General features: G+C 45.4%; 2 protein-coding genes and 1 long non-coding RNA gene across 17 annotated transcripts in view; all 3 read left to right on the plus strand.

The window, feature by feature from the left end:
• dlgap1a (discs, large (Drosophila) homolog-associated protein 1a) overlaps positions 1–9,229 on the plus strand; it is a 79,537-nt gene extending 70,308 nt beyond the window's left edge. For 8 of the 14 annotated variants that reach the window (XM_081722998.1, XM_081722999.1, XM_035528572.2 and 5 more), the window contains 6 exons: positions 2,438–2,865; positions 3,176–3,255; positions 4,053–4,471; positions 4,771–4,862; positions 4,989–5,141; positions 6,398–9,229. In XM_081722998.1, the coding sequence (XP_081579124.1) occupies positions 2,438–2,865; positions 3,176–3,255; positions 4,053–4,471; positions 4,771–4,862; positions 4,989–5,141; positions 6,398–6,613 (1,388 nt within the window). In that variant the 3' untranslated portion in view covers positions 6,614–9,229. Of the gene's footprint in view, positions 1–2,437; positions 2,866–3,175; positions 3,256–4,052; positions 4,472–4,770; positions 4,863–4,988; positions 5,142–5,335 lie in introns of all 14 variants that reach the window. The other 6 variants (XR_014125932.1, XR_014125931.1, XM_081723001.1 and 3 more) reach the window with 6 other exon arrangements.
• Positions 9,230–9,666: 437 nt separating this feature from the next.
• ptf1a (pancreas associated transcription factor 1a) lies at positions 9,667–16,025 on the plus strand. 2 transcript variants are annotated; one of them, XM_081723004.1, is made up of 3 exons: positions 9,667–11,379; positions 14,829–15,398; positions 15,509–16,025. In XM_081723004.1, the coding sequence occupies exons 1-3, from the start codon at positions 11,103–11,105 to the stop codon at positions 15,709–15,711; spliced, it is 1,050 nt and encodes a 349-aa protein (XP_081579130.1). In that variant the 5' UTR covers positions 9,667–11,102; the 3' UTR covers positions 15,712–16,025. The 2 variants fall into 2 exon arrangements, with proteins under 2 accessions (XP_081579130.1, XP_026857075.3); XM_027001274.3 differs by lacking the exon at positions 9,667–11,379 and having other exon boundaries at positions 12,616–15,398.
• A 373-nt stretch (positions 16,026–16,398) lies between these two features.
• Positions 16,399–23,623, plus strand: LOC113572019 (uncharacterized). Its single transcript, XR_003410055.3, has 3 exons — positions 16,399–16,768; positions 17,785–17,907; positions 22,576–23,623. It is a non-coding gene; the product is annotated as an uncharacterized LOC113572019 (long non-coding RNA).
• Positions 23,624–24,595: the final 972 nt, after the last annotated feature.

The raw sequence follows: 24,595 nt of genomic DNA on the forward strand, positions 1-24,595 counted from the left end.
GTGCCTGTCCCCTTATGGCAAAGGATGGTGTGATGGACATGGTGTCAGAGTGCGTGTGTGTGTGTGTGCGCGCGCACATTTGCGTGTGGACCTGGCTTAGCAGATGGGGGGGGGGGGGTCGATTTGCTGAACCAGATGAGGACTTAAGAACCCCACGAACGGCTGCTGTTTATGGGCCTACCTGATGCTAACCTTCATGCCACTGGACAAGCATATATGGGCTAATACAAAAGAATACTCTCTGGACAGTAGTGGACTCTTCACCTTTGAACTTGTGACAGAGATAAACATTGATAAAGTCCTTGTATGCTGCATCTGGCTGGTGGCAGGCTAAAAACCTGAATCAAATGTGGCAGTGCAGTTGAATCAGTGAACTGAGCAACGCTTCAAATGCTGGACTTAGCACACTTCCTCTGGATCATATAATAGTCATTCATCTTTAATTAATATCACGCTGGCATATTTGCTTAGAATTCCTAAGCCTTTTGGCATATGTTTTCACTTACAACTCTGAAGGGGCCAGCATGTCTTCCTGTATTACGCATTACTTCCCCTCTGTGGAACAAGACATTTTAAGTCATGCGCTTTGTGCTGTAGAAGTGCGAGGTGCCCCTGGTGGGCACAAGTGGTACTGCAGCAGACCAGGTCGAACCACGTCACGGCACGGTGCGTGGGTGTGTTTACTCAGCACATGGGTAGGATAACCGCACGGCGTTATGTCTACACTTCAACCTTTTAGCCAAAGCCAAGTCTTCTGCGGTTTCATGCTGTGTTTTTGTGGGGTGGGGGGGGGTTCTTTGTCTCTCCCTCTAAAAGGAAGAGGGGGTGGGTTTGTAAAAAGGCACCTGCAAGCCGCTGGCCACACTGGGCCGCCGCCGCCTCGTTACATCATAGTGTGGCGCGTTCAGAACTGCACCGCCATTACAGAGCTGACTCGACAACCCCGTAACACCTCCGCACCTACCGCTTCCGGTGTCCTGCTGCTCCGCTTTCGGGGTCTTACCGACGCGAGCTTTCTCGCTGTGTCACCGCAGCTCGGCCGAGGCTGTCATTATCTCTCTTCTCCGGCGGGTGCGGGGGCGTCAGCTGGCGGGGGAGCAGGAGGCGAACAAAGCTGGAGCTCTCGCGCGGCTCTCCGTTTCCTGGATACAGCCGCGGCCGGCCAAGACAAAGGGCCAATCGGCGGCGGGCTGTCTGGGAGCGATCCCAGGGCTGCGCCCGATTGCGGCGTCATGGGTGACGTCGCCGCAGATGCAGGTACACCGCGAATGGAGTTGATTAAAGAGGGGGAGAGGATAAGCAGAGGAGGGGGAGGGGGAGGGGGGGGGGGGGGGGAGAAAGAGTGGACTGCAGGGAGGGGGGCGAGATGAGCATAGAGAGAGAGAGAAGGGAACGGAAGGGTGAGTGAGGAACAGGAGAGGTTGTGCGACGGAAATCTCTCTGGCTGATAGTGTGCTTGCGGCAGTGCCTTATCTCGGCAGCGCATGCCGGAACACGCTGAGTTGGAGTGAGGAGTGAGCTCCATCAGTTAACCAGCCCGCTGCTCTCCGGGGCAACGGGGCAGGAACTGTGAGAGAGGGCCTCCCTTATCACCCTTCACCTCATTACACTCACATCGAGACCTTATTTCAACGGTCAAACAGCTCAGTTTTATGTGTGCGTCTCTGCGCATGTATGCGCGTGTGCATGCGTCTGCGCACACATGCATGTATCTGTGCTCTTGTGCGCATATGAACATGGTTGTATTTTATATTATAGTGTACCCCGAGGGCAGAAGATGTTCGCTGAGATGCTGGCTGAAACTTTCTGCACACAGCCAGCTGTCAAAGGAGACAGGAGGTGTCTCCCGGTCTGTTCCCTGTCAGTTGAAAAGTGAGCGAGCCTCGCTGTGCTGTTTAAGAAGAAGTCGCTCTGACATGGGAACACGGGTGGGAGGGCGTACAGGCTAGTTTGCCCTGGTGTGTCTGCGAGCTATAAGGAAGGTCTAGGCCAGTCTGTCTCGCACTGGGATTCGGGAGTGTGATTTTCTTCCTGGTGCTACTTTTATGTAGTGGCCCAGTTCCAACAGCATGGCACAGCAAGAGGGAATGGTGGCATTTAGGCATGTGTGAACGGAGAGAGAGAGGGGGGGGAGTGTGTTGCCATTTTCTGGTTTGCTCTCTCCTGCCCTCTTGTGGATGTTCAAATAGGGACAAGAAATGAAATGAAACATGCACATGCCAAAGTCCTCTTGTACTGTAAAGACTTGTGGATTATCTCATGTTTAGTATTGGATACTGGGTCCTTCTCTCCCTTTGTAGTGGAATGTTGCTGGATCTGAGTCCTTTGCCAACTCCACACAGCATTTACCCTGCGAAACATTGTGAACAGTTTCAGCCCGTGGGGCACCTGTGGCATGACTTACCGCCCCCCATTCTTGCCTGTGACCCCGCTCCAGTGTCGTCGTGCATCACCACGTACAAGAAGACACCCCCACCCGTGCCGCCGCGCACCTCCACCAAGCCGTTCATCAGCATCACGGCGCAGAGCAGCACGGAGTCGGCGCAGGACGCCTACATGGACGGGCCGGGCCACCGGGCCGAGAGCGGGCTCCACTCGGCCCTCAGTAACTCCACGGAGAGCATCGACAGCATGAAGGCGCTGACGGCGGCCATCGAGGCAGCCAACGCGCAGGTGCACGGCCCCGCCAGCCAGCATGTGAACAGCAGCGCCGGCATCATGGGGCCCACACACACACCTCTGCCCATACCTGTGCCGGTGCCCATGCTGCCCCTACCTCTGCCCGTGCCTGTTCCCATGCCCACGCTCGACGATGGACACCGGGAGGCACTGCGGAAGGGCAGGTGCCTGTCCATTGGCATCCAGGTTAGTGTGTGTGTGTGTGCATGTTTTGTTATTCTTTTACTGAGCACGCAAATGCCGAACCTCCAGTGGTGACAGAACATCAGTGCCTTGCCTTGCAGTGTTATAAGCTGTGACAGATCCGGACGGTTTTGCGGAATTTAGACAGATGGAATCGGGGTGAAATATAGACCAAGCCTCAGCTTACACCTGGAGTTTTACTCGCTGTGATGCTATCTGGATACGGTGCATAATTTCAGAGCTAGCATTATCCTGTTTGTGTGTGTGGGTGTGGGTGTGACTGATGACCTGTGTGTGTGATGCGTTTGTACAGGTGGACGGCCCGGAGGATCAGCAGGAAGAGGACCAGTCAAAGTTCCAGTCTGTAGGGGTCCAAGTTGAAGAGGAGAGAAGGTGTGTGTGTGTGTGTGTGTGAGTGAGTGAAAATGCATTAGTACTTACAGGTTCTGCTATATGGTAGCTCACTGTGTGTGTGTGTACCTGTCCTGTCTTTGCTATATAAAGCAGCTAGATCATTGATGACCAGCTGCTGTGTAAGCCCCAGGCACCCACAGGAGCAGCCTGCAGTGTTTTACGTGTTTCATTGTGTGACTGTGTCATTTCCCCGTAAAGACTTCAGAGTATTGTGTGTGTGTGTGTGTGTGGGGGGGGGGGGGGGGGCACGTCTGTGCTGGATTCGTGACCCCACTAAATGCATGTCCCAGTGATGAATCATAGCACTGACTCACAGGTGGTGTGTGCAGCGATCGGCCTCCCTCAGCAGAAGAGGCACTAATTACATTTAGTTCAGAGTCTGCCACTCTGTGGTCCAGTATCTCCAGTATCTGATACACCGAGACTTCGTCACCCTGTCTGTGTGCTTACTGAGCATCATGCCTGCCTGCCCTGTAAAAATGCCCTGTAATTTTCTTTAATAACGCTCTTCTCCAGCTCGTCTGGGGGGTTGGATGGTATCCAACGTTAGGCTCGTTCGGGACGGAAGCGCCGCTGCGCTCCTGTCGCTGCATTAACGCTTGCATGGCGCCGGCTTCGCACGCTCGTTACCACCCGCGACAACAGCCGTGGTTCTGCTGTCAGAGCCGAGCAGGCCGGATGAAAGGGCTTTGCCGTGCAGCCCTACCACAAGCGTCTCTCTCTCTCCTCCTCTCTCTTTCTCCCGCCTACCTCCTGCCTCTTTCCTGTCGCCCCAGCCACCGGCGCTTCACGCGCTCCAACAGCGTGACCACGGCGGTGCAGGCCGACCTGGACGGCCCAGACTACCCCATGGCCGAGCCCCTGGACGTGAGCCTGCCGCCGCTGGGCTGCCTGCAGCGGCAGTACTCCCGCGACGCTTCCGCCTCCACCGTCAGCATCCAGGGCTCGGGCAACCACTACCATGCCTGTGCGTCCGATGACTACGAGGACGTGGGCTTTGACCCCTCCATCCTGCCGCCACCGGACCCCTGGATCGACAGCGTGACCGAGGACCCGCTGGAGGTGGTGGGCCACTCGGTGTGCCAGCGCGATGGACGCTGGTTCCTCAAGCTGCTGCAGGCCGAGGCCGAGCGCATGGAGGGCTGGTGCCGGCAGATGGAGCAGGACGAGCAGGAGAACGAGCTGCCCGACGACAGTGAGTCCCGCCCCCTGGGGCAGTGAGTCCCGCCCCCTGGGGCAGTGAGTCCCATCCCCTGACGCCTGAAAGGGTTGGCGAGTCCTGATTTTCTGCTGCTCCAGCAATTGCAAAAAAGCTGAAATATGTAATCAAATAGATATTTCAAATACGTTTAATTCAAATACTCCCTATCACTGCAGATGAGTTTAAAGAAGGCACGTAAAACCAGGGTAATGTGCTAAAATGTGCGTGCGTGCCTGTGTGTGTGTGTGTGTGTGTGTGTGTGTGTGTGTGTGTGCGTGTGTGTGTGTGTGAAGTCCTGGGGAAGATCCGGAGTGCGGTCGGCAGTGCGCAGCTGCTGATGTCTCAGAAATTCCAGCAGTTCCGGGAGCTCTGTGAGGAGAACCTGGTGAGCGCAGCGCTCTCCCTCAGGACCTCGGACAGCACCGCGGCCTCTGACGCGCTCTACAGGATCTGCATCTTCTGGGTTGGGCTTAACCATCTCTCCCTGTGTGTCCCGCTCCCGACCCGCTAGAACCCGAACGCCCACGCACGGCCCGCAGCGCAGGACCTGGCCGGTTTCTGGGATATGCTGCAGCTGTCCATCGAGAACATCAGCCTGAAGTTTGATGAGCTGCACCAGCTCAAGGCCAACAGCTGGAGACCCCTCGAGCCCCCCGAGAGAAAGGTAGAGGGGGCCTTGCCCCAGCAGGGGGCGTCGTGGGGCTCGTGAGTAAGGGCTTGGCCCAGAAAAAGCCATGCTCAGGGAAATCACATGACTTTAGTCATCAGCATGCTTTAGTGCCGTTGCTACAATGTCAAGGGCATTTAAACTTGCATATGATGTACTAGTGTATACGTTCTTAACATGCTTTGATGCAGTGGCTGTTCCAGGACCTAGCATGTCTTGGCCTATCTTACGCTGGCGGTGAAACCGTGCGTGCGGGACCCGGACTGAGCTGTTGACTCCATGTGCCCCATCTGTTCTGTCGATGTTGGTAAAGTCTTGTTGCCCATACTGGTTCTCATGGCTACAATTGGCTTTTGTGGTTGTGTGTGTGTGTGTGTGTGTGTGTGTGTGTGTGTGTGTGTGTGTGTGTGTGTGTGTGTGTTTTTTCATTCGTCTTCATTTTCTCACTCACTCTTGATTTGCTGACATCCTCTCCGTGTTTTGTTTGTATTGACAGTGAAGCAGTTTTCAGACGTCATTCCATCCAGGTACTCGCTGTCAGCAATGGGGGGTGGGGGAGTGGGCGGTGCCGCCCACCCCCCCAACCTCGTCCCTACCCCTGCTGGGCTGGGCCACACCCTCCCCTCCCGCACACTCGGCCTTGGGCTAGCGCTAGCCGTGGCATGCCATGTGTGCGCAGGTGTGCTTCATCTTCGCGGCTCTCTCTCTCTCTCTCTCCCTCTTTCTCTCTCTCGCTCTCTCGCTCTCTCTCCCTCTCTCTCGCTCTCTCTCTCTCTCTCTCACTCACTATCTGTCTTGCTTACTCTTTCTCTGCACTGAAAAAAATCTTAACAAGTGAAAACATCCTGAATGTAAATATTTCTACTATTTCTAAATATGTTATCATTCTAAAAAAAAAAATCAATTCAGTCTATTTCTAGTATTGCTTTGCTACTAGTTTAAAGTGTCTTACCAAATGACTTACCAAGTTAAATTATCATATGCATTGTCAGGTAAGTATTACTTCCATCAAGCATTTCTTTCTTGAAATAAAGATATCTGTAATTGCAGTCAGATCACTTAAAATTATTTTCTAAAAGAGTTTGAATAATCTTTGTTATTAATTTGGGGAAGCAGACAAGTAGTAGACATATAATATTTCCTCTATTCAGGATGTTTCTCACTTGCTAAGACGTCGTGTTTGGCAGCGCCCTCTCTCCCCCCTTAGCGGAGTCCCCTAGTGGAGACTGAAGGGCTGTGTGTGCTGTGTGCAGGAGAGGAGGCTCCCCCCACCCGTGCCGAAGAAGCCCCCCAAAGCTCACCCCCCGCTGACCCGTGACCGCTCCCTCGAGAGCACAGAGAAGCAGAGGCAGGAGGCACGCAGACGCCTGATGGCGGCCAAGAGGGCGGCGTCGGTGCGCCAGAACTCGGCGACAGAGAGCGCGGATAGCATTGAGATCTACATCCCCGAAGCCCAGACCAGACTCTGAGAGCTCACACGTGCACACGTGCACATGCGCACACAACAACGCACGTGCTCACATGCAGGCGGGGATGCGGACGCTCTCTGGGCGGTGAAACACACAGATACACCTCGCCGGTCTGTTTTCATGAAAGGGTGGCCAGAACTGTGCACTGATACACACATACACACACATTGTGAACCTAGCTGGGAACAACACTTAAGTATTTCTATATTCACAGTTCAAGGTTAAGCAATTGCTGACATACATCTTAATACATACCGAGGCAGGGTTCAGACACTTTGTCTCAGCTAATCTATGTGTGTGAGCTGAGTGTCATATTTATACAACATTCCATCAAATGCCTTTGAAACACTGCGCCTCATTTATCAAATGTAATCAAAAGTATGAGGGTCTTTTTTTAACACAAAAACGCAGGCCGCGCAAGGTCAGGATTCAGTTATGGAGGCTGGGCAATGTGACCCGCCAGCCAATCAAATGAATGCATGGTCACGTGGTGCAGTGGAACGCGTGAGCTTCAGTGATGCGTGTCCTGTGGACAGAAGTAGACACCCATCTTGCCTTTAGCTCCGGGACCGATGCTGCTTTTATTTATTTATTTATTTTGAATGCGGTTTTTTTTGATTAATGAGGCCCATTGTTCATGCTCAGACCTCTTAGTTTGTTATGTTGCACCAAGTGAACACACATTTTATCATACACATGCTTAAGTAGTTAACGCTAACACGCACACACTAACATGCATATATACTGGCACTGAACAAATTGGCAGGGTGTTTGTATATTTGTGATCTACAGTTAATTCTCACTGCTACAAGGAATCCACAGGAGGTTTTTGATGTTAATTGGGGTTTTTTTGCTTGTTTTTTTTTTTTTGTTTTTTCTTTTTCTTTTTTTAATCTCCACAATTGTTCCGGTCTCTCTACTGCTTCCGTGATCATATTTACAGCCCTTCTACTCCATATGTAAAGTTAGGCCCTAGACCTCCCCTCGAAAGTGCCACCTTGTCCACCAGTGTGATGTAGTGACCCTTTGGCAACGTTGACCCCGCCCCTGCCTACCCCGTTGCTACGCCCCCTCCTGCCTCAGCAGAGACAGACTGCTCCATTGGTTGGCAGCAACAGTGCACTTGTGGGTGAAGCCCAGTGGGTCTGGCACCGCGTGGACGACTTCCTCCTCTCTTCCTGCCTTGCTGAGCCTTCCGGACCACCTCTGTCTGCCACACAGCCATGCAACATCACTTTACTTTTAGTTATCAGCCTCCCTCGGCCTTGCTCCCTCTCTCTCTCTCTCTCTCTCTCTCTCTCTCTCTCTCTCTCTCTCTCTCTCTCTCTCTCTCTGTGTGTCTCTCACTGTGTCTCTCTCTTTTACCGTAACGTATGGGTAGGAAATGGCAGCAGAACAGGGTACGTTATGATAAAAGCAATATTCGTTCTGAATTCGAACAATCAGCGATACACTGTAATACTATGATATGGAGGTCTTTTATTTGTGAAAGTTGGATTACTGCTAATGGAAGAAGATGCCTTCAGTATTCTGTAGCCACTTCTGTTTCCTGTACTGATGCTTGCTATTGTAAACGCTTTTAAGTGATATCCCTCTTGACCAGGTTGTTCTCCATGGTAAACCCTCCAGTCATGTGAGATGTTTAGCTCCATCACATTCTTTACTGTGTAATATACAAATTAACTTCCTTTTGGATGTAGAGGGTGGATGGTCTGCCAATATCTAGGGTAAGGGGCTACTCAGGTGACCCCTGCCTGCCATCCCTCCCAAAAAACAAGAAACATGAACCTAAAACAAGAGATGAAAACTGCTGAAAATGCAGGTTTTTCATTGTAGTTGACTAATTAATGTCTTTCCAGTAGCAAGTTCAGTGACTTAAATTTTGTTGTTCTTATAATGCCATGCTTGGAAACAGGGAGAGGCTTTTTTGTATGCTGTATTTTTGCCCATGGGGGAGTGGCTCTCTGAGAGGATCCTGTGACTCAGTGTGTCCAATCCTCCCAGTTGGGCTGGTCTTAGCATTAAACTCTCAGGACGATAGGGGGATACAGTGGGCGCAGCAAAATCAGGGTCTCCCAATGATGGTGTTTTTGTGTTTTTGTGTGTGTGTGTGTGTGTGTGTGTGTGTGTGTGTGTGTGTGTGTGTGTGTGTGTGTGTGTGTGTGTGTGTGTACAGAAATATGTTTTTATTGTGAAACTGTGTGTGTGTGTGTGAGAGAGTCAGAGAGTGTGTGTGAGTGAAAGTCTCTAAAAGTGCTTCCTAACTTGCTTGGTTGACACAATCTTTGAACTTTTTGTTGGAATTATGTGAAGTAGCCTCATTAACTTCTGTGCACATTATCAACCCCCTTTTATTTTAGTCAGTAGTGTTTGTACAGAAACTCTACAATGACAAGCATGCAGACACAGTAATATAAAAATATCTTATTTGTACTTTAATTCATTTGTTTATTTATTTACCTACCTATTTATTTATTGCTCATTTATTTTGTACGGTTTTGATTTTGTTCAGTGATTTACCCTCATATTGTGAATATGTTGTATTGTATGTATAGACATTAAGTGTGCATACATACGATTAACACAATAAATTCTTCAGTCTTTTTCTGGTTTCAACATCTGCACTATATATGAAAGAATATTTACATACTTCTTTACATACTGATGTCACTACATGCTGTTCTGAATGCAATTATCACTGAAGTGGTTGGTGCACTTTCAAAAGCATTATTATGTGTACAACAAAAATAACATTCTTACAGAATATCAGTACTTCTGTCCTAATATTTTTTATATATACTTTGCTGTAATTTAAAAATGGATTCTCTGATGTGTTTGGGTATATATTTTTTTACTTTACCTTGTTCTGCCGTCATATTGTCATTTAAAATCCCAAGTGGTGGTGCGCAAAAAAACAAAACGAAGCATATCACGAAACGTTTTGAATGGGTAAATATTTCAGATCATAATCGCAACCTACAGATATGAATACAATGTATTTTAAGTGGTTCTTTTGGGGGGGTGGGGGGGGTATTTTCTGTGAGCAACTAAACTTTACATTTGACAGCATGTATTTTTCATCCAATGGTGGGTGACCTACGGAAAAACAGATAAGGTAGACGAAACTCCACTGACGCTGCTGTAACCCAGGCAATCGGTGCGAAAACAGGTAAGTCTCTGGTTTATTATTCTTGTTTAGGTTTGTTGTATCTACACTGAACTATGAAAAATTGATCAACTTCCTGTGTAGACGATATTAATACAGTGTCTACTGTATTGCTCGCTGCACATTGTTAAGTGTTAGGCAACATGTCCCCAGTTGCTCATTATAACTGAGCCATTACTATCTCGTACCAATTTTATGATGTGCCCGCTGGCGTCCATGTCTGTAACTACATCGCAATTGCGTGGAAAAATGCGTGAATCGCAACGGACCGACAATCATTTTATTTTCCGCAAGGGGGACACCGGATAATCGCAGTCTTAATCATAAACAGTATAACAAAAATTAATTGTTTAAATATATATATATACTGAGTCTAAAAGAATCGTTTCTCCTAAGCGTAATACTTTTATTATATTTTATTGCCCATAAATTTCATAAATAAATCTTTTAGTTAAACCATGTTTACTTAAACCATGTTTATCTAGAACTACAAACGTGCAACCTTGTACTGCGTTGCAAGATGGGTCTAGTTCATAGTTTATCCCCCACACAGTCACTGAGAGACCTGCCCTTCATCTTTTTATAGATTTTTGCACTTTATAAGTTTATTAATAATAAGAAAATGCATGAAAAGCCTTATTGCGCTCCAGACTGAAAGTGTCGATTTGCGCTCAGAATATCCAGTGCCGTCATGACGACTAATCTGCGGACGCAGCGTTGTTTAGAGTTTGCGCGATAGACGCCACGAAGGGAAAATTGTTGCTAATCTCCCTCTCGGCGAAACACCCTGGGGCAACCACAGATTCCTAAGATTAAGAGGAAAATCAATTAGTCTACGTTATGATGAAACACTAATCTTTTTAACCGCTGAGAAAACAGACCTATTAATAGCCCAAACACCTCTTTAAAGGAAAGGTTTTCCAGTTTTAAGAAGGATTTGGCTATGTCTGATAATCTGTCCAGAGGATGGAGTACATTTGTATTACAGATCCATCTCCGGTTATTGACACCATTCCCGTTTACAGATAACAATAATGAAACAGTTTTCACTCCAAACAAATCTGAAGAATGTTAATTACATAATCTTATGTGCTGACTGTAAATGACATACTAATTTGTGCTATGCAATAAGATCCACTTTTGTATTATTATTATTATTATTATTATTATTATATAAATGTACATTTTCCATCTCGTAGACCAGACTACCTTAATGGAGACCATTTGGAGACACTCCAATAGCGTCAGCTGTAGCGTACTGGGGAATAGGGACACTACCTCACCGGAAAATTAGTACACAATGTCCAAGTAAAAGAAGTGCCGATGCGACATAGTAGAAAGAGCACTTCGTTTGTTCGCCGGTCTATGCAGGGTGTCTCTCCACGCCCCATGACCGCACTTCTAATTTGTTTGGCAATCTGCAGAGCGAGCTCTCCGCGCTGCTTGTGTGAGGACGTAGCACATGTGGCGGGATTCCCAGGCATCCCTAGTGTTGTGCAGCCTGCGCTTCCAGCCGTCGCTGACATCCTGGCCCCTACAAGAAAGCCGCGGATTCGCACGGTTCCCGCTGTCAATGGGACTCCACCCGTCAGCTTTTCAGGTACCTGGTCACTAAACGCGAAGCGTCAAAAAAAAAAAGCCACTTAAGTGGCACAACGCCAAAGCGTGGGGCCTTTTGTGCCTCTTACATTGACCGAAACAATAAAAGTCCGATAAAGATGATTCAGTTTTACATCATCAAGGGAATGCTTCGGCAAGTGCGATCTTTTTCCAGTCTCCAAAACTTCTTGGTCGTTTTACAGTTTGTCTTGGCAGCAGCAGCATCCCATATTATGAACGAAAGAGGCTTCGCACACCTCGGCGCAGATTAGCCTACTTAAAAGCCCTATTTGTTAGATTGCTCAATTAGGCTACTGTCAGTAAACGACCCCCCCCCCCCCCCGCCCTAGCCTTAATCTGTCGATGAATCTAATCTTCGCCTTAATCCTGTTTGACACTAGAGATTACGTGGATTAGTGGTTCCTCCGCGGCGATGGATTAACCCCTTGGGGAATGCATTTTACTTTTTCATCACATATTTTATAACATCTTTATCAATGCAAATAAAACATTTTCAAAGCTAACTACGTTTTTGTTGCCTTTATCGCCTCCTCCGGCTCCAGCCACTACGGACTGTAATGCGTCATGGCCCACGCAGCCAGACATCTCATTTATAATATTCACCATTGTACCGTGTGTTCAAAAAATGCAAGTGGTGCTATTCCCATGCCGGCCCCCGAGCTGCAGCGGTCACTGCCGCTGAGATGCGTGACACTGCTTAATTGATTGTGCAAAGGTGACGGTCACGGTGCTGTCTGCGTGTAATTGGTGAATGACTCGCCCTACTAAATGACCGGCCGACGCTCAGGTGCCACCAGCGACACTCCGCGCAGCTGTGTTTGCGCACCTGAGTGAGCGAATACGACTACTCTGACCAGATCTAACTAACTTTAAAATGAGTTTCAAAATATTTAGCTTAATATTTTTGTCTTAACAACGTGACGCAGCGGGGATAACTAGATTTTGCTAGTTTTAAATAGATTAATGATTTTTCCCCCCTCGGGCCTAATATAAAAATATTACCCACTATAGTTCTATAGTTCATCGTAACAAATTCAATCAAAAATTGTAAAAATAAATAAATAAATAAATAAATAAATTTAAAATTACATTTAAAAAAATTAAATTAAAAAACCCCATTTATCTACATCTTTTTACGGCGTATTTCAGAAGCGTGTCTAGCACACAAGCTGCGGAATAGTCCTGTTTATTCACTAACGGCGGTGGGTCTCTTTGACAGCAGAGCGCGCAAGTGGTGCGATTCCCACGGATTGTCCCTCACGCTGCATCTTGCAGCGGGGCGCAACAACCGTACACTTACCAGGCCTCCCTCCCCTCCTCCTCTCCTCTAACAAAATGACCCCCTCCATCCCTGTTTGAATAGGAGTGAGTAAGTATTGTTTATAGACTCCAACCAGTCAGCATCTCAGGTACCAGCGTAATTTGTTGCGAGGTGCCTGACAAACGCCCTCTTTGGCGTCCACTGTGTACCATACTGCTTTTATGCGCCTACCAGCCCCCCTGTGCAACAAAACCATACGCGCCGCGACGAGTGCCCTGTAGTCCTTACGCTGGTATATTTATTCGTCCTTGTTGTTCGAGTGCTCGCTTAATGACTCCTCAAGCAAACAGAACAAGTGTTTATCTTGCTCAGTATAAAAGAGGATGAACTTTTCTGAAGTCGCGCGCGTGCTACAATGCAGACGAAAACCCGCGCCGCCCAAATATGTCGGAATTAGGTGGCGTGTGTCTATTTCGATGTGTGTGTCAGAAGGCCAAAACTTATGAATTTGGAAACGTGAACTACCGAACTCTTTTGCATTCAAATACGCACTACGCATAGTCTACTTTACAGGTTCAAAATGTTGTCATATGCTTAATGTTGTGTTGCATTATGGGGAAATAACTCTCTAGGATGATATAACTTATGAAGCTCGATATTCGTGTGCGCAAATTAATATTTTATAGGCTATGTGTTTTGCGTAAAATATCGTAATTTACATTCCTTTTGCATAAAAGAAAAGTAATTTCTCCAAGAGTCTGAACAAACTGGAGCTTGCTGGTATATATAACATGCTTTTCCGTTTTTGTTTTTAAATGAATTTACGAATAGTTGTCATGAACGCGTCTTTCGAGGTGGCCATCGGCCAACGCCATTATAAGGCTGGAGACGCCCCCGCCTTACCCCTGAAGTACTCCATTCTTCTAATTGTCTCCTGAAAAGGCGAGTGTCCACTCCGTGGATGCGAACGTGTGGCCGGGCATCGTAAAACGTATGATTGATGAGCTCCCTCTTTCTTCGCGCTCCGTGTTGCTTAAATGACAGTTCCTTTCACTGACATCACTCTTCCACAAATGTTTGTGCTGTATTGTGTGGCCCGCGTGCACGACCGTGGCAGGATGTCTTGATAATGAAGTGCTCGGTGGAAGGGCCTCCGGCGCACGCGAATGGGTGAGCCCTTGAATGGAAGACGTAGGCTACCTGTTTTAAGAGGAGCCCCAAGGTGATGAGGTCAACGTGTCTGCCTGACCTTTAGTATGTGTTAGAACCGTGTTCGTTTTGCGCATTGTTCGTCAGCGACGACGCGAAAAGCGCACCGGACAAGGGGCAACTCCACTTCGTTTGCTAATAAGACTGAAAGAGCACAAGTCTTTCATTTAACGTTACACTGCTTGCTTGTTTGGAACGAGTGTATGTATAATCAGTTGTTATTAAGGTTCTAATATTTCTATGATGAATCATTAGCTAATTAATTATTTAAATAAATAATGTACATCCAAAATAGTAGTAATGTTTGTGATTTAGTTCTAAGCGATTTATTGCCGACCCTTACGGCCCTTTAAAACTATTGTCTGCAACCTATTGAATTTAATGAGTCTTATGTCAAGAGGCAATCAAATAACGTATATAACAAATAACAATTGCATTATGTATGAAGTCAACCGGAGACAAAATCTGTTCCAAGACGTAAAATCATAGACATCAAATTGTCAGACAAACACTAAGGTAACAAGACACAGATGAATGCACGTAGTTTTAATCTGTATCGCCTACTATTTGGGATTTTAAGAAAGACTTTGATGGAATGATTTCATTTGATTTTTTTCTTATTTAATGTTTAATCCAGTCTGTCAAGAGTATTATTTAAAACGCTTCGGCTCACTGGCCCGGTGGGCGTGTACAGGGGGCGGGGCTAGAGGACGCTTATCCTTAGGTGTGCTGCCTCTTCCACGGGCGTTGGTGTTGCTTATCGCTGATTGGTTGGCGCGGTCGGTTAATGGCACGCGACTATGGATGTAGTTATAAGAGTCTTCGCGTGCCGGCTTTCATACTGAACTAACTTGAGTATTACGAGGAAAGATCGAGGAGTGGGTAGTAATTTTTTTTTTTTTTAAGGCACCACGCCATCTCAGCGGTAGAAATGGAGACCGTGTTGGATTCATTCACAGGGCTGGATTCCTTCTCATCCTCTTATTTCGACGACGATGATTTTTTCACTGACCAGTCCTCCAGAGACCGCTTGGACGCAGACGACCTATTGGATGAGGACGTTGACTTTCTTACGAGTCAAATCCAAGAATACTACAAGGACAGTCGGATAGCGCACGACGGAGACTACTGTGATGTTGGCAACTTCTCCTTTTCTTCCTCGTCGTCGACGTTCTCGTACGGATGCGCGGACAGCACGTCGGAGCTGTCCCCCCGCAGAGACGACGGCCCGCTACTAAAGAGGCGTAGGCGCATGAGAAACGAAACGGAGATGCAACAGTTGCGGCAAGCTGCCAATGTCAGGGAGCGCCGGAGAATGCAGTCCATTAACGATGCTTTCGAGGGGCTGAGATCTCACATCCCCACGCTGCCGTACGAAAAGAGACTATCTAAAGTTGACACTTTACGTCTTGCTATTGGCTATATTAATTTCCTTGCGGAGCTTGTGCAGTCTGACATGCCAATTCGGAACCCAAATAACGACGCTCTGAACCAACCCAAAAAAGTAATAATTTGTCACAGAGGAACAAGTAAGTTTGTTCGCCTACATAATTAGGCTCCAATTAATACAACTCATGCGCAATAATAAGATTCTTGTTTATTATTGTTGTTGATAATCTCTGACTTTATGCTTTGTCAGGATCACCGTCTCCAAGTGATCCAGACTACGGTCTACCACCGCTTGCTGGTCACTCTCTCTCATGGACCGATGAGAAACAGCTTAAAGAGCAGAATATCATCCGGACAGCGAAGGTGTGGACACCAGAAGACCCCCGAAAGTTGCACTTGAAATCATCCCTCAACAACATTGAAAATGAACCACCCTTTAACTTTATTTCGTAAGGCACTGTCCTTATTACTGTATACACGTCGTATATAAATTAATTGTGTGGGAATTTCCACGTTGTCCGTGTTCCGTTATGTTACTATGTAAATATTTATTATTATTTCAGCTGTGGAGTCTGAAATGAACATAGAGCCACTGGCAATCATGTGTAGCAACACGTATTTAATTGTTTTAATTACTTGATAATATATTTTTCTAATTTAATTTTGATTTTATGTCAAACAAAACAAACATATTTTTTTATAAAAATGAAACATACTGTGCATCAAATTGTTTATATTTATACTGTTTCAATAAATTCGCATATTGATTAATACGTCTGGGATCTATGCTCACATTCTTCCCTTTGAAAGGGCAATTATTTATGCATTATTTATTTATGCATAAATATATATGCATATATATATATATATATATGCATTTTTTTTACAATGGTCACTGCCACTAGTGCTAACAGTGTAAAAATGGTTAATGGTTATCATCGCTCCTTTATTTTGAGAAAATACCGCACAATCCTGTTTACGTGAATGAAATAATACAGCACGGTAGAAATAATGATAAATGCACTAGTCCGTTATGTTTATTGTGTGAGGTATAAGCCAGTTCTTATACGTGCTCTCTTGGTTGAGGTCCCCTTCAGATAAATCCCCCGAATTTTATATTCACTCATTAAAATGCAACCGCTGAAACATGTCACAGTTCGTCATTATTGAAAGCTGAAGGGTCCCGCTGGTAACCGCGTCAGTTTGGATGTAGAGAAATCAGCCGAGTTGGGCTGTGCTTTAAAAAAAAAAAAAATCAAGTGGGTGTAAATTGTTAAAAGAGCCATGACGTTTCCTTGCGCCTAGGGCTGTTGGCCCCGGGTACTATGCAGGTGCTTCGAAGCATAATTTTCCCGTGGTATCCGCGTCTGTCCATTAGGGTTTGTCGTCTCAACGTCAGCTCGCACCGTTATTAAGAGGTAGCCCAAACACATGACCATGTCCACATGTGCGACATAAACCCGTGAAGAGAGGTTGGAGGATATCACCGCAGTAGGAACGGGATTAAAAGGTATTTATGCAATTTCGATATGCATTGATCTCCAGTAGTTTATTTTCTTATTTCACTTACTCTGTCTGAATGATGAAATGAATGAGACTATGATAAAATGAATATTTTAATTACTGTAAAATCGCATGTTATGGCATAATTTCAAGCATGACCCGATTGTTTCAAGTACAACAACAACAACAATTATTATTATTATTATTATTATTATTATTATTATTATTAGCCGACTGCATAACTGTAGGCTGATTATTTTTTATTATAATCAGTCTTCTAAACCAACTTAACGCAGTTTTAAGAACTAATATTATGATCGACATCATCCAAACTTTCGATGTATTAGCGCCTCATTAACCGCACAGATTTCTGCGATCAACGCACGCTACTAAAACCATGTAATCTCATTATCCTCATTAGAAAGTCAAATGCTACCGAGTCGGACTAAACTGGGATAAAAGACCCCAAACAGCTTGAAGTGACTTCGCTTGTTTGCCCATGGGAACATTTCAATTTGATTATGGGGTCGCACTGACAGCAAAACAATAAGAATACGCAAGAATAAAAATACTTATTGTATGTAGAAAATCTCTCTCTGTTAGTCTAGAATGAAGAAGTTCGAGTTCGTTTCAGGACTATCCACGCCTCCTAACCGGATGATTCAGCACTCTATATTCTCTCTGCTCTCGAGCAGTAGGCCTGCTTCATGTCGTAGGAGAAGGTTTCCCTTGTGTCTGTAGCACTCTAGATTTGTAGGTTCATCTCCAGCTGCTCCCAACCAGCTCCATTCCTTATCACCCGTGTGACTTTCTCACACACGCACACTCTGCTTTCCCCTCCGTGCATTACTTCCCCTTTTCCTCTCTCTCTCTCACACAAACACACACACAGACACACATACACACACACACACACACACACACACACACACCTCACCCCTACAAATACCTTCCCTCTGAAGCTAATAAACTAGAGCTTCTCTGACTTGTCTGGACGCAACTGACTCTGGTCTCTTGATTAAGGGCCACTCTCTGAGCTCGTAGAGAGAACAGACTGGACAGAAAGCCGGACTGCTGCACTTAAAGTGAATAACAAACTAAAGAACCTTACAGTTCTAGGGTCTCATCTGGGATCGTCAGATACAGGTGAGTAAAATTCTATTTTGCTATATATTGTTCTAGACCTCCCGACTGGCACTCCATTAGTTTTCGTTGGTTTTCGTAATTGTTCAGGTAGTTTCGTGGTGGAAGTAATTTGTCCATTTAAGCACCGCAGGGTTGGACATCTTTCTTTCGAATTGTTTTCGAAGGGAAGAATTCGTTTTGTGCACCGTAGGGTGTGAGATCTTCTGGCGGAAATATTTAGTTTTACCTACGAGCTACGAATGGAAAGTGCCAGACATTCGCAAGTTGCGTTCTCGCACGATCCCGCTTGAATTCTTTGTTCTGTCAAACTGGGGGAAGAACTGTAAAACCTAATACCAACACACACACCTGCGGTTGGTCATGGCGTGTGTCCTGGATGGACAAGGAGATCCCGAGTGGAATTATGAGCATATGCAATCTGCATTGGCAATTTGGACTCACATGGAAATATGATGGGGTAAGTTCACAAAACCAAAGAAAATAAATGAACAGAAAAAAATCCACACCGTATAAAACAGACACATCTAAGTCGGACGCAAAAAAATAATGACAATAAACTCTTTATCAGCGCCTTATTAGATAGCATGATCCCTGAACATGCACCTATTGTTAAATTTCATTTCAACACACTATGTGACGGCTCGTTGAAAGACGATCTTACTCGTATTCGTGACTTGAAGGTATTCGACCCCTTCCCTGGAAGAAAAGGGTAGAACAGCCGCGCCCGCAATGGCCAGTCCCATTAGAAAAAAAACAAACTCTAAGGGGCACTCATGTGATGGGAGCGAATGTCATTACGGCATGAGAAATGGAAATTGGATGAAAGAGTGTAGCATGCGTATACGGCACGAACAAGAAAGACAGTGTTCCGCTGGACCCATCACACATGCTGAATAAACCCGTAGTGTGGTCCAAACCTGTACATGGCTGCCTACAGAACATACCCAATTTTTCTTCAATGCTCTCGGAAAGCATAAGCCATGCTAGAGCTATGTGTAGACAAAGTTAATTATACATTTATTTGGTTGACGTTGCGGCCACCTTTTCTTCCCTTATGCCGAGTTCACAATACACTTTTTTTTAGCTCCGATTTTCCGCTCGCACGACAGGTTCTGGAAGACGTCGAGTAAAACTCCAGGTCAAAGCCATATCGTCTCGGCTCTTACTATGTATCCGTTGTTCAAAGACACGATCGCTCGCAGAGTTCCGAAAAATATCCAAGGTGATTAATCTGGACATGTACTATACCGGACTATACCTATTTCTCCATCAATTAATCGAGTAATCGGATAAGAAATACTTTGGTCCTCTCTCTCTCTCTCTCTCTCTCTCTCTCTCTCTCTCTATCTATCTATCTATCTATCTATCTATCTATCTATCTATCTATAATTTCTCACTCATTTTCTTGACAAAACGTTGTTGAGAGACCAAATACAGTAGTCAGATAATGAAGCATCTTGTAGTGTGTGATCCCCTGTAGCTGATAAGTCACGTAGTTTGCAAGCGACAATGACTTCAGGATTTCCAATTACAAGGTAGCAAATTGTGTAGTTGAACAGTACGCTGATGTGCCACCTGTGAAAGTTGTGTAGTGTTCTGTGGCATTAGTGGAACACAGTATGAGGGCTCTGTTTCTGGAGCATCAGGTAGTTCTGTGGGAGGTAGTGGGATGCCTCTTTTGTGCCCTAAAACTTTCACTCTGCCTGTCACTTGCATCAGCATTTTCAACATTTCATCATTAATTTGTGATCAATCCTAACTCACCATTTATTCTTAGGTTGTGACATCATGTTTATATTAGGCATGACTATTGTCTATTTTCAAGGCAGAAAAATTACTGTGGCAAATGCAAATTTTTCACTGGCCATTGAATCATTGAATCATAACTTCTCTTCTGATCTCTTTGTGGGCGGAGCGCAAGAATCAAATGGGTCTGGTCTCATCTGAAACACACAGGGTCTAGCTGTGGTCTTCCACCCCCATGTCATGTAGGCTATATCTGCTCTCACTTGAGAAGGAGGCTGGTGCCAACATCATTGATTCTGTATTGTCACAAGGGGCTTTGACACAAGGGGTTTGTCTCCCTATAAAACCTCAATCAATCCGGTTCACAAACCAGGCAGAGGGGTGGCCATTCCCACAAGATCTGAGGAAATTCATTGTCTTAGTTGTTCTTCTCTCTCCTGCTCTGCCAGATTATGCTAGGGTTCGCTGGCTCTGATGTCACACCTAGCCTTGTGTGGTTTGTCCTCGGTGGACAAGCTCCCATACTGCTGAACTAAGATGACATGCCTAAGTTTCATCCTCACAGAAGGCACACGCATGGCGACTTATTGCAGAGCTTTGGGTTTCTGAGTGCTCTTAGTATGATAAGACCCCAGACTCTCTATGCCAAAATGACGGACCACCAAGATGATACCATCTTTCTCTGCCCTGAATTCGTCTCTCTGCTCTGCATCTACATTAGGCTTACCCAATTATGGCCTACCTTTTCACCTATACACCTGTGAGCATGACGGGGCCTTGGCAGGGGTGTTGGTAGAGGAGCACGGTGGAGGATAAAGACCTGTGGCATACTTACCAACAACCTTAGATTATGTGGCACGAGGCCTTGCTGCGTGCTTGTGCGCTGTGGCTGCTGAAGCTGTTTTGGTGCAGGTTGATGAGAAAACGGTGCTTTCGCATTAGTCGACCCTGCATACCAGTTGTCAGGTCACCACGGTGTTAAATACTTCAGGCAGACAGCACGTGGCAGCTCAGAGGCATAGCAGCTATGACGTTTTGACATGCTCTAGTGTTCTGACCATCTCTCCCAAATTCATCACCAACACTGGAGGAACTCGACATGACGTCCCTTGCACAATCATGCTGTAGGCATGATTTAGCATCCACTTACTTGGGGAATAAGTCACATGTCTCTGTTGATGGCTTGTGCGCCAAATCGAGTGATGGCTTATATCTATGTGGCTATGCTGTGTGTGCAATGCCAAATGTAATTCAAGTCAAATCAAGTTTATTTGTCATTTGCATAAACATACAGGACATTTATGCTTTTAATTGCTTGTGGTTAGGCATGGGTAATCACTTTACAGCAACAGGTTAGCATTAATATACATCACTAATAACAGTAGATAACAAAAACAAACACACAAAATGTACAAACAGCAATAAACAGCGTATACTAAGAATACACAACATATAGGAGCAAGAGAGTCCTAAAGGAGGAACTTTCTGCTATTCAAATATATTAGACCAGGATAATCTAAGAGAAAACTGTATACTGTACTTTGATAGTGACTAGGTGAAAATGTTTATGAAATGGTGCAATATTGAATACTAATAAAGTGCCACAGTGAACTGGTATTGGGGTCCATTCCCAGCCTTATTCCACAACTCAGACAGCCGAGCTGGTTGCTCTGATTCAGGAATGTACTCTGTTCCACGACAAGCCTGACACTATTTACACAGTTAGTCGATATACTTTATGCATTGCCCATGACTTGATGAATCTAGATGAATCTAGTCACAAAGAAGGTTTCAGGTAAGCCAATATCACATTCCACTCTTATTGTAGACTTATTCCAGTCATTTAGCAGTTGCTGAGATAAAGGAACATGATACCCCAACTGTGAGTGATGAAGCAGCAAGTAACTGTCTAGCAAATTCTGCAGTGACTTATGCTGTCAAACAGGGCTCAGTCTCAGTCTGAGAATAGCTGCACATACTCACTGCGTTCACATGAGCTTATGAGACTTTCACTGACCACTGATCATCTGTGTCAGCCGATTATAAGGCATCCTGAGACTTAGGAAATTATAACAAGGGCACAGGCGAGTTGATCAGATGCCCACAAGGCTGGCTTGCCCTGCCTAAATCCTTGTCTTGTGTACCATTTTTATGTGGTGTCTCATGTTGCACGAGGGAGGAGTGGGGTTATACAAAACACTGAAAAGCATTTTTGCCATTATGGATGTACTAAAAGATCTGATCCTATATTTGTGTTTAATTTGTCCAAAAAAAATCAGAAATAAAAAACACCAACCAAACCCTGCCTTCACATCAAAGGTAACTCAGCAGTTATGCACATACCTGAGTATTGAATGGAAGTTCCACATACCTTATCACCCTCAGTCCTCAAGTATTGTAGAGCATGCTAATCTCATATTTGCCAGCAGACCAGCAAAGGCAGCCCAAGAAACAGGACAGAAAATAGGTCAACTTGTTGCCGACTGTCCTTTGCGAAACGTTCATGACTCCCAGTACAACTGCAAAAGTGTCCCCATTTGATATTCTGATGACACAGTGTGGGAAACTGGCCAACTGGGTCCAATGCTAGCTGGCGATTTAGACACAGTCATCTCTGATTATACTGTAGCGCTCATTGGAAAACTCACCGGTGCTCAAGTTGAAGCTGCTTCTTGTCTCCCTTTACCAACAGGTCAACCAACTCACCAGTTTAAACCTGGAGACAAGGTGTTAATCAATCATTCCTGGACCCCCTATCACCATTGTTGCAATAACACAAACAGCTATGCTAACTGATGCTCAGCCTTATCGGATCTATGCTACGAGATTAAAGGGGTCCTGACTTTAGGAAGTGTTGTTCGGATGGGTTTTGTTTTTGTTTTCTTCTCTCGCTCCCTCTCCACCACTCTATTCTGACTTTAGGTTAACCAGACGCTGCCCAAGATCCAGTGGTTCAGACCATCACCACTAACCGCAATGAAATCTCTAATGGCCGGGACCATCAACTCCATGACGATCTCAGAATATCTACGGCAATCCCAGTGTAAACATGTCTTTTCTGTTCATTTAAGACCTATTTATAGTAATAAACATGTGTCCTTGTTTGTTTTATCTATCCACTAGTCTGGAGAGAAAACTTTGTTGCACCTAAAGTGGGAAGGTCAGGAATTTTTCCCACAAGACTCGGGTTTTTGCCTGGCCCTGGAGTAATTTTATTCTCTATAGTTATTCTGTTAGAATAAAAGAGAGCAATGTAAGAATACATTTCTTATAGTTATTATAAAATCCCTCTGTTAGTCTAGAATGAAGAAGCTTGTGTTCGTTTCAGGTATGGACTGCCCATGTCCCCTTAATCTGATGATTCAACATGCAGCGAATGGTCTCTCTGCAGAACTAACTGCTCTCTCAGATCTCGAGTTGTAGCACTACTTCATGTCATAGAAGAAGATTTCCCTTGTATCTGTAGAACTAACGATAACCAGTGGCAGTTAGCTAATCTCCAACTGCTCACAACCAGCTCCATTACTCACACACACTCTGCTTTCCCCTCATGCATTGCCTCCCTTTTCCTCACACACACACACACACCTCACCTCCACAAACACCTTCCCTCTGCTGCTAATAAACTAGAGCTTCTCTGACTAAAACTGACTCTGGTCTCTTAATTTGCTACTCTCCGAGCTTGTAGAGAGAACAGGCTGGACATCAAACTGGACGGCAAACTAAAGAACCTTACAAATCTAGAACCTTAAAGAATCTTTTCATGCCACAAGATCTTTTAAGAGTCCTTTCATGCAGAAGAACAAGGCATCCCCTGCGCAGTGGATACCACCGGTCCCTATCTTGTTAAGGCCTGAACTTGGCAAAGCTTTTAAGACCAGCATAATTGACTGTTAGCGTTTTTACACATTGTTATATGTGTCCTAGAGAAATCAGGCATTGAAAGACACAGAGGAGAGTTGCCATAATGCTTGAACCATCTGTTTCACATGGCATTAATGCTTTATAAGGGCAATGGATTTATGTTTAGATAGTTCTGTACATCTCATGCTTTTCTGCATCCTCAATGAAATGATTGTGAATATGTAAAATGCAGAAAACAAAACAAGTTATGCGTCAGGTGCCGTTCATCATAATGTAAAGTGATTTGTAGATGGCAATAATAATAATAATAATAATAATAATAATAATAATAATAATAATAACAACAACAACACCCTCATTATGACCGTCATTATTTTCTTCTTTGTCTATCCATGTTAAACACTAATTCGGATTGTGATAGCAGTTGCGTGTCAGGACATTCCAGCATAAATCCTATACTCCAGCCTCCTGGGGCATCTCCTTGGCGCACTGAGAACAGAGATTAATGAGATTCTCATAAAATTTAAATCTGATGATATTCGGATTATTGCGCCCTAAAATATGGAGGGTGACAGCGCAAATCCCGAGCCTGCGGCGCTTTCATTTGTGTGTCGCAACAGTAACATCGAGGTACCGGCTGCCGGCACGAATAAACACCAGCGGAGTCTATTGCAACGATCAAATCCCTCTTTTACCAAGACCTTTAAGCCGGCAAAATCCCTTCTTCACACCGTCTCCAGTTGAGCAGGGAGCCTAATACTCTGTGATTACTCAAATTATATTATTTGACAGGAATTATTGACACGACTGGATATGAAGGAAACTGACCAACAGGTGTTTCATTTCGGTTCAAACAAGGACGCTGGAGAAAGGGGGATCCTCATCGCCAAAGTACAGTTCGCTCGGGCGCCCCTCGTTTTACACGGTGCGGAGACCTCAAACAATTGCACGGATATCTTTATTGCTAGAGCTATGTCCGAGGCGTAACGTATCTGTCCTTGTCTAGCTTCTCTCCGATGCACCTGGTATTTCAAACTTCTTTTTTGTGCGTCTGGGCCCTGGATAGCAGCTGCTTAAA

Source organism: Electrophorus electricus, chromosome 11, assembly GCF_041902795.1.
Source record: "Electrophorus electricus isolate QZ-2024a chromosome 11, ASM4190279v1, whole genome shotgun sequence".
Taxonomy (NCBI): Eukaryota; Metazoa; Chordata; class Actinopteri; order Gymnotiformes; family Gymnotidae; genus Electrophorus; species Electrophorus electricus.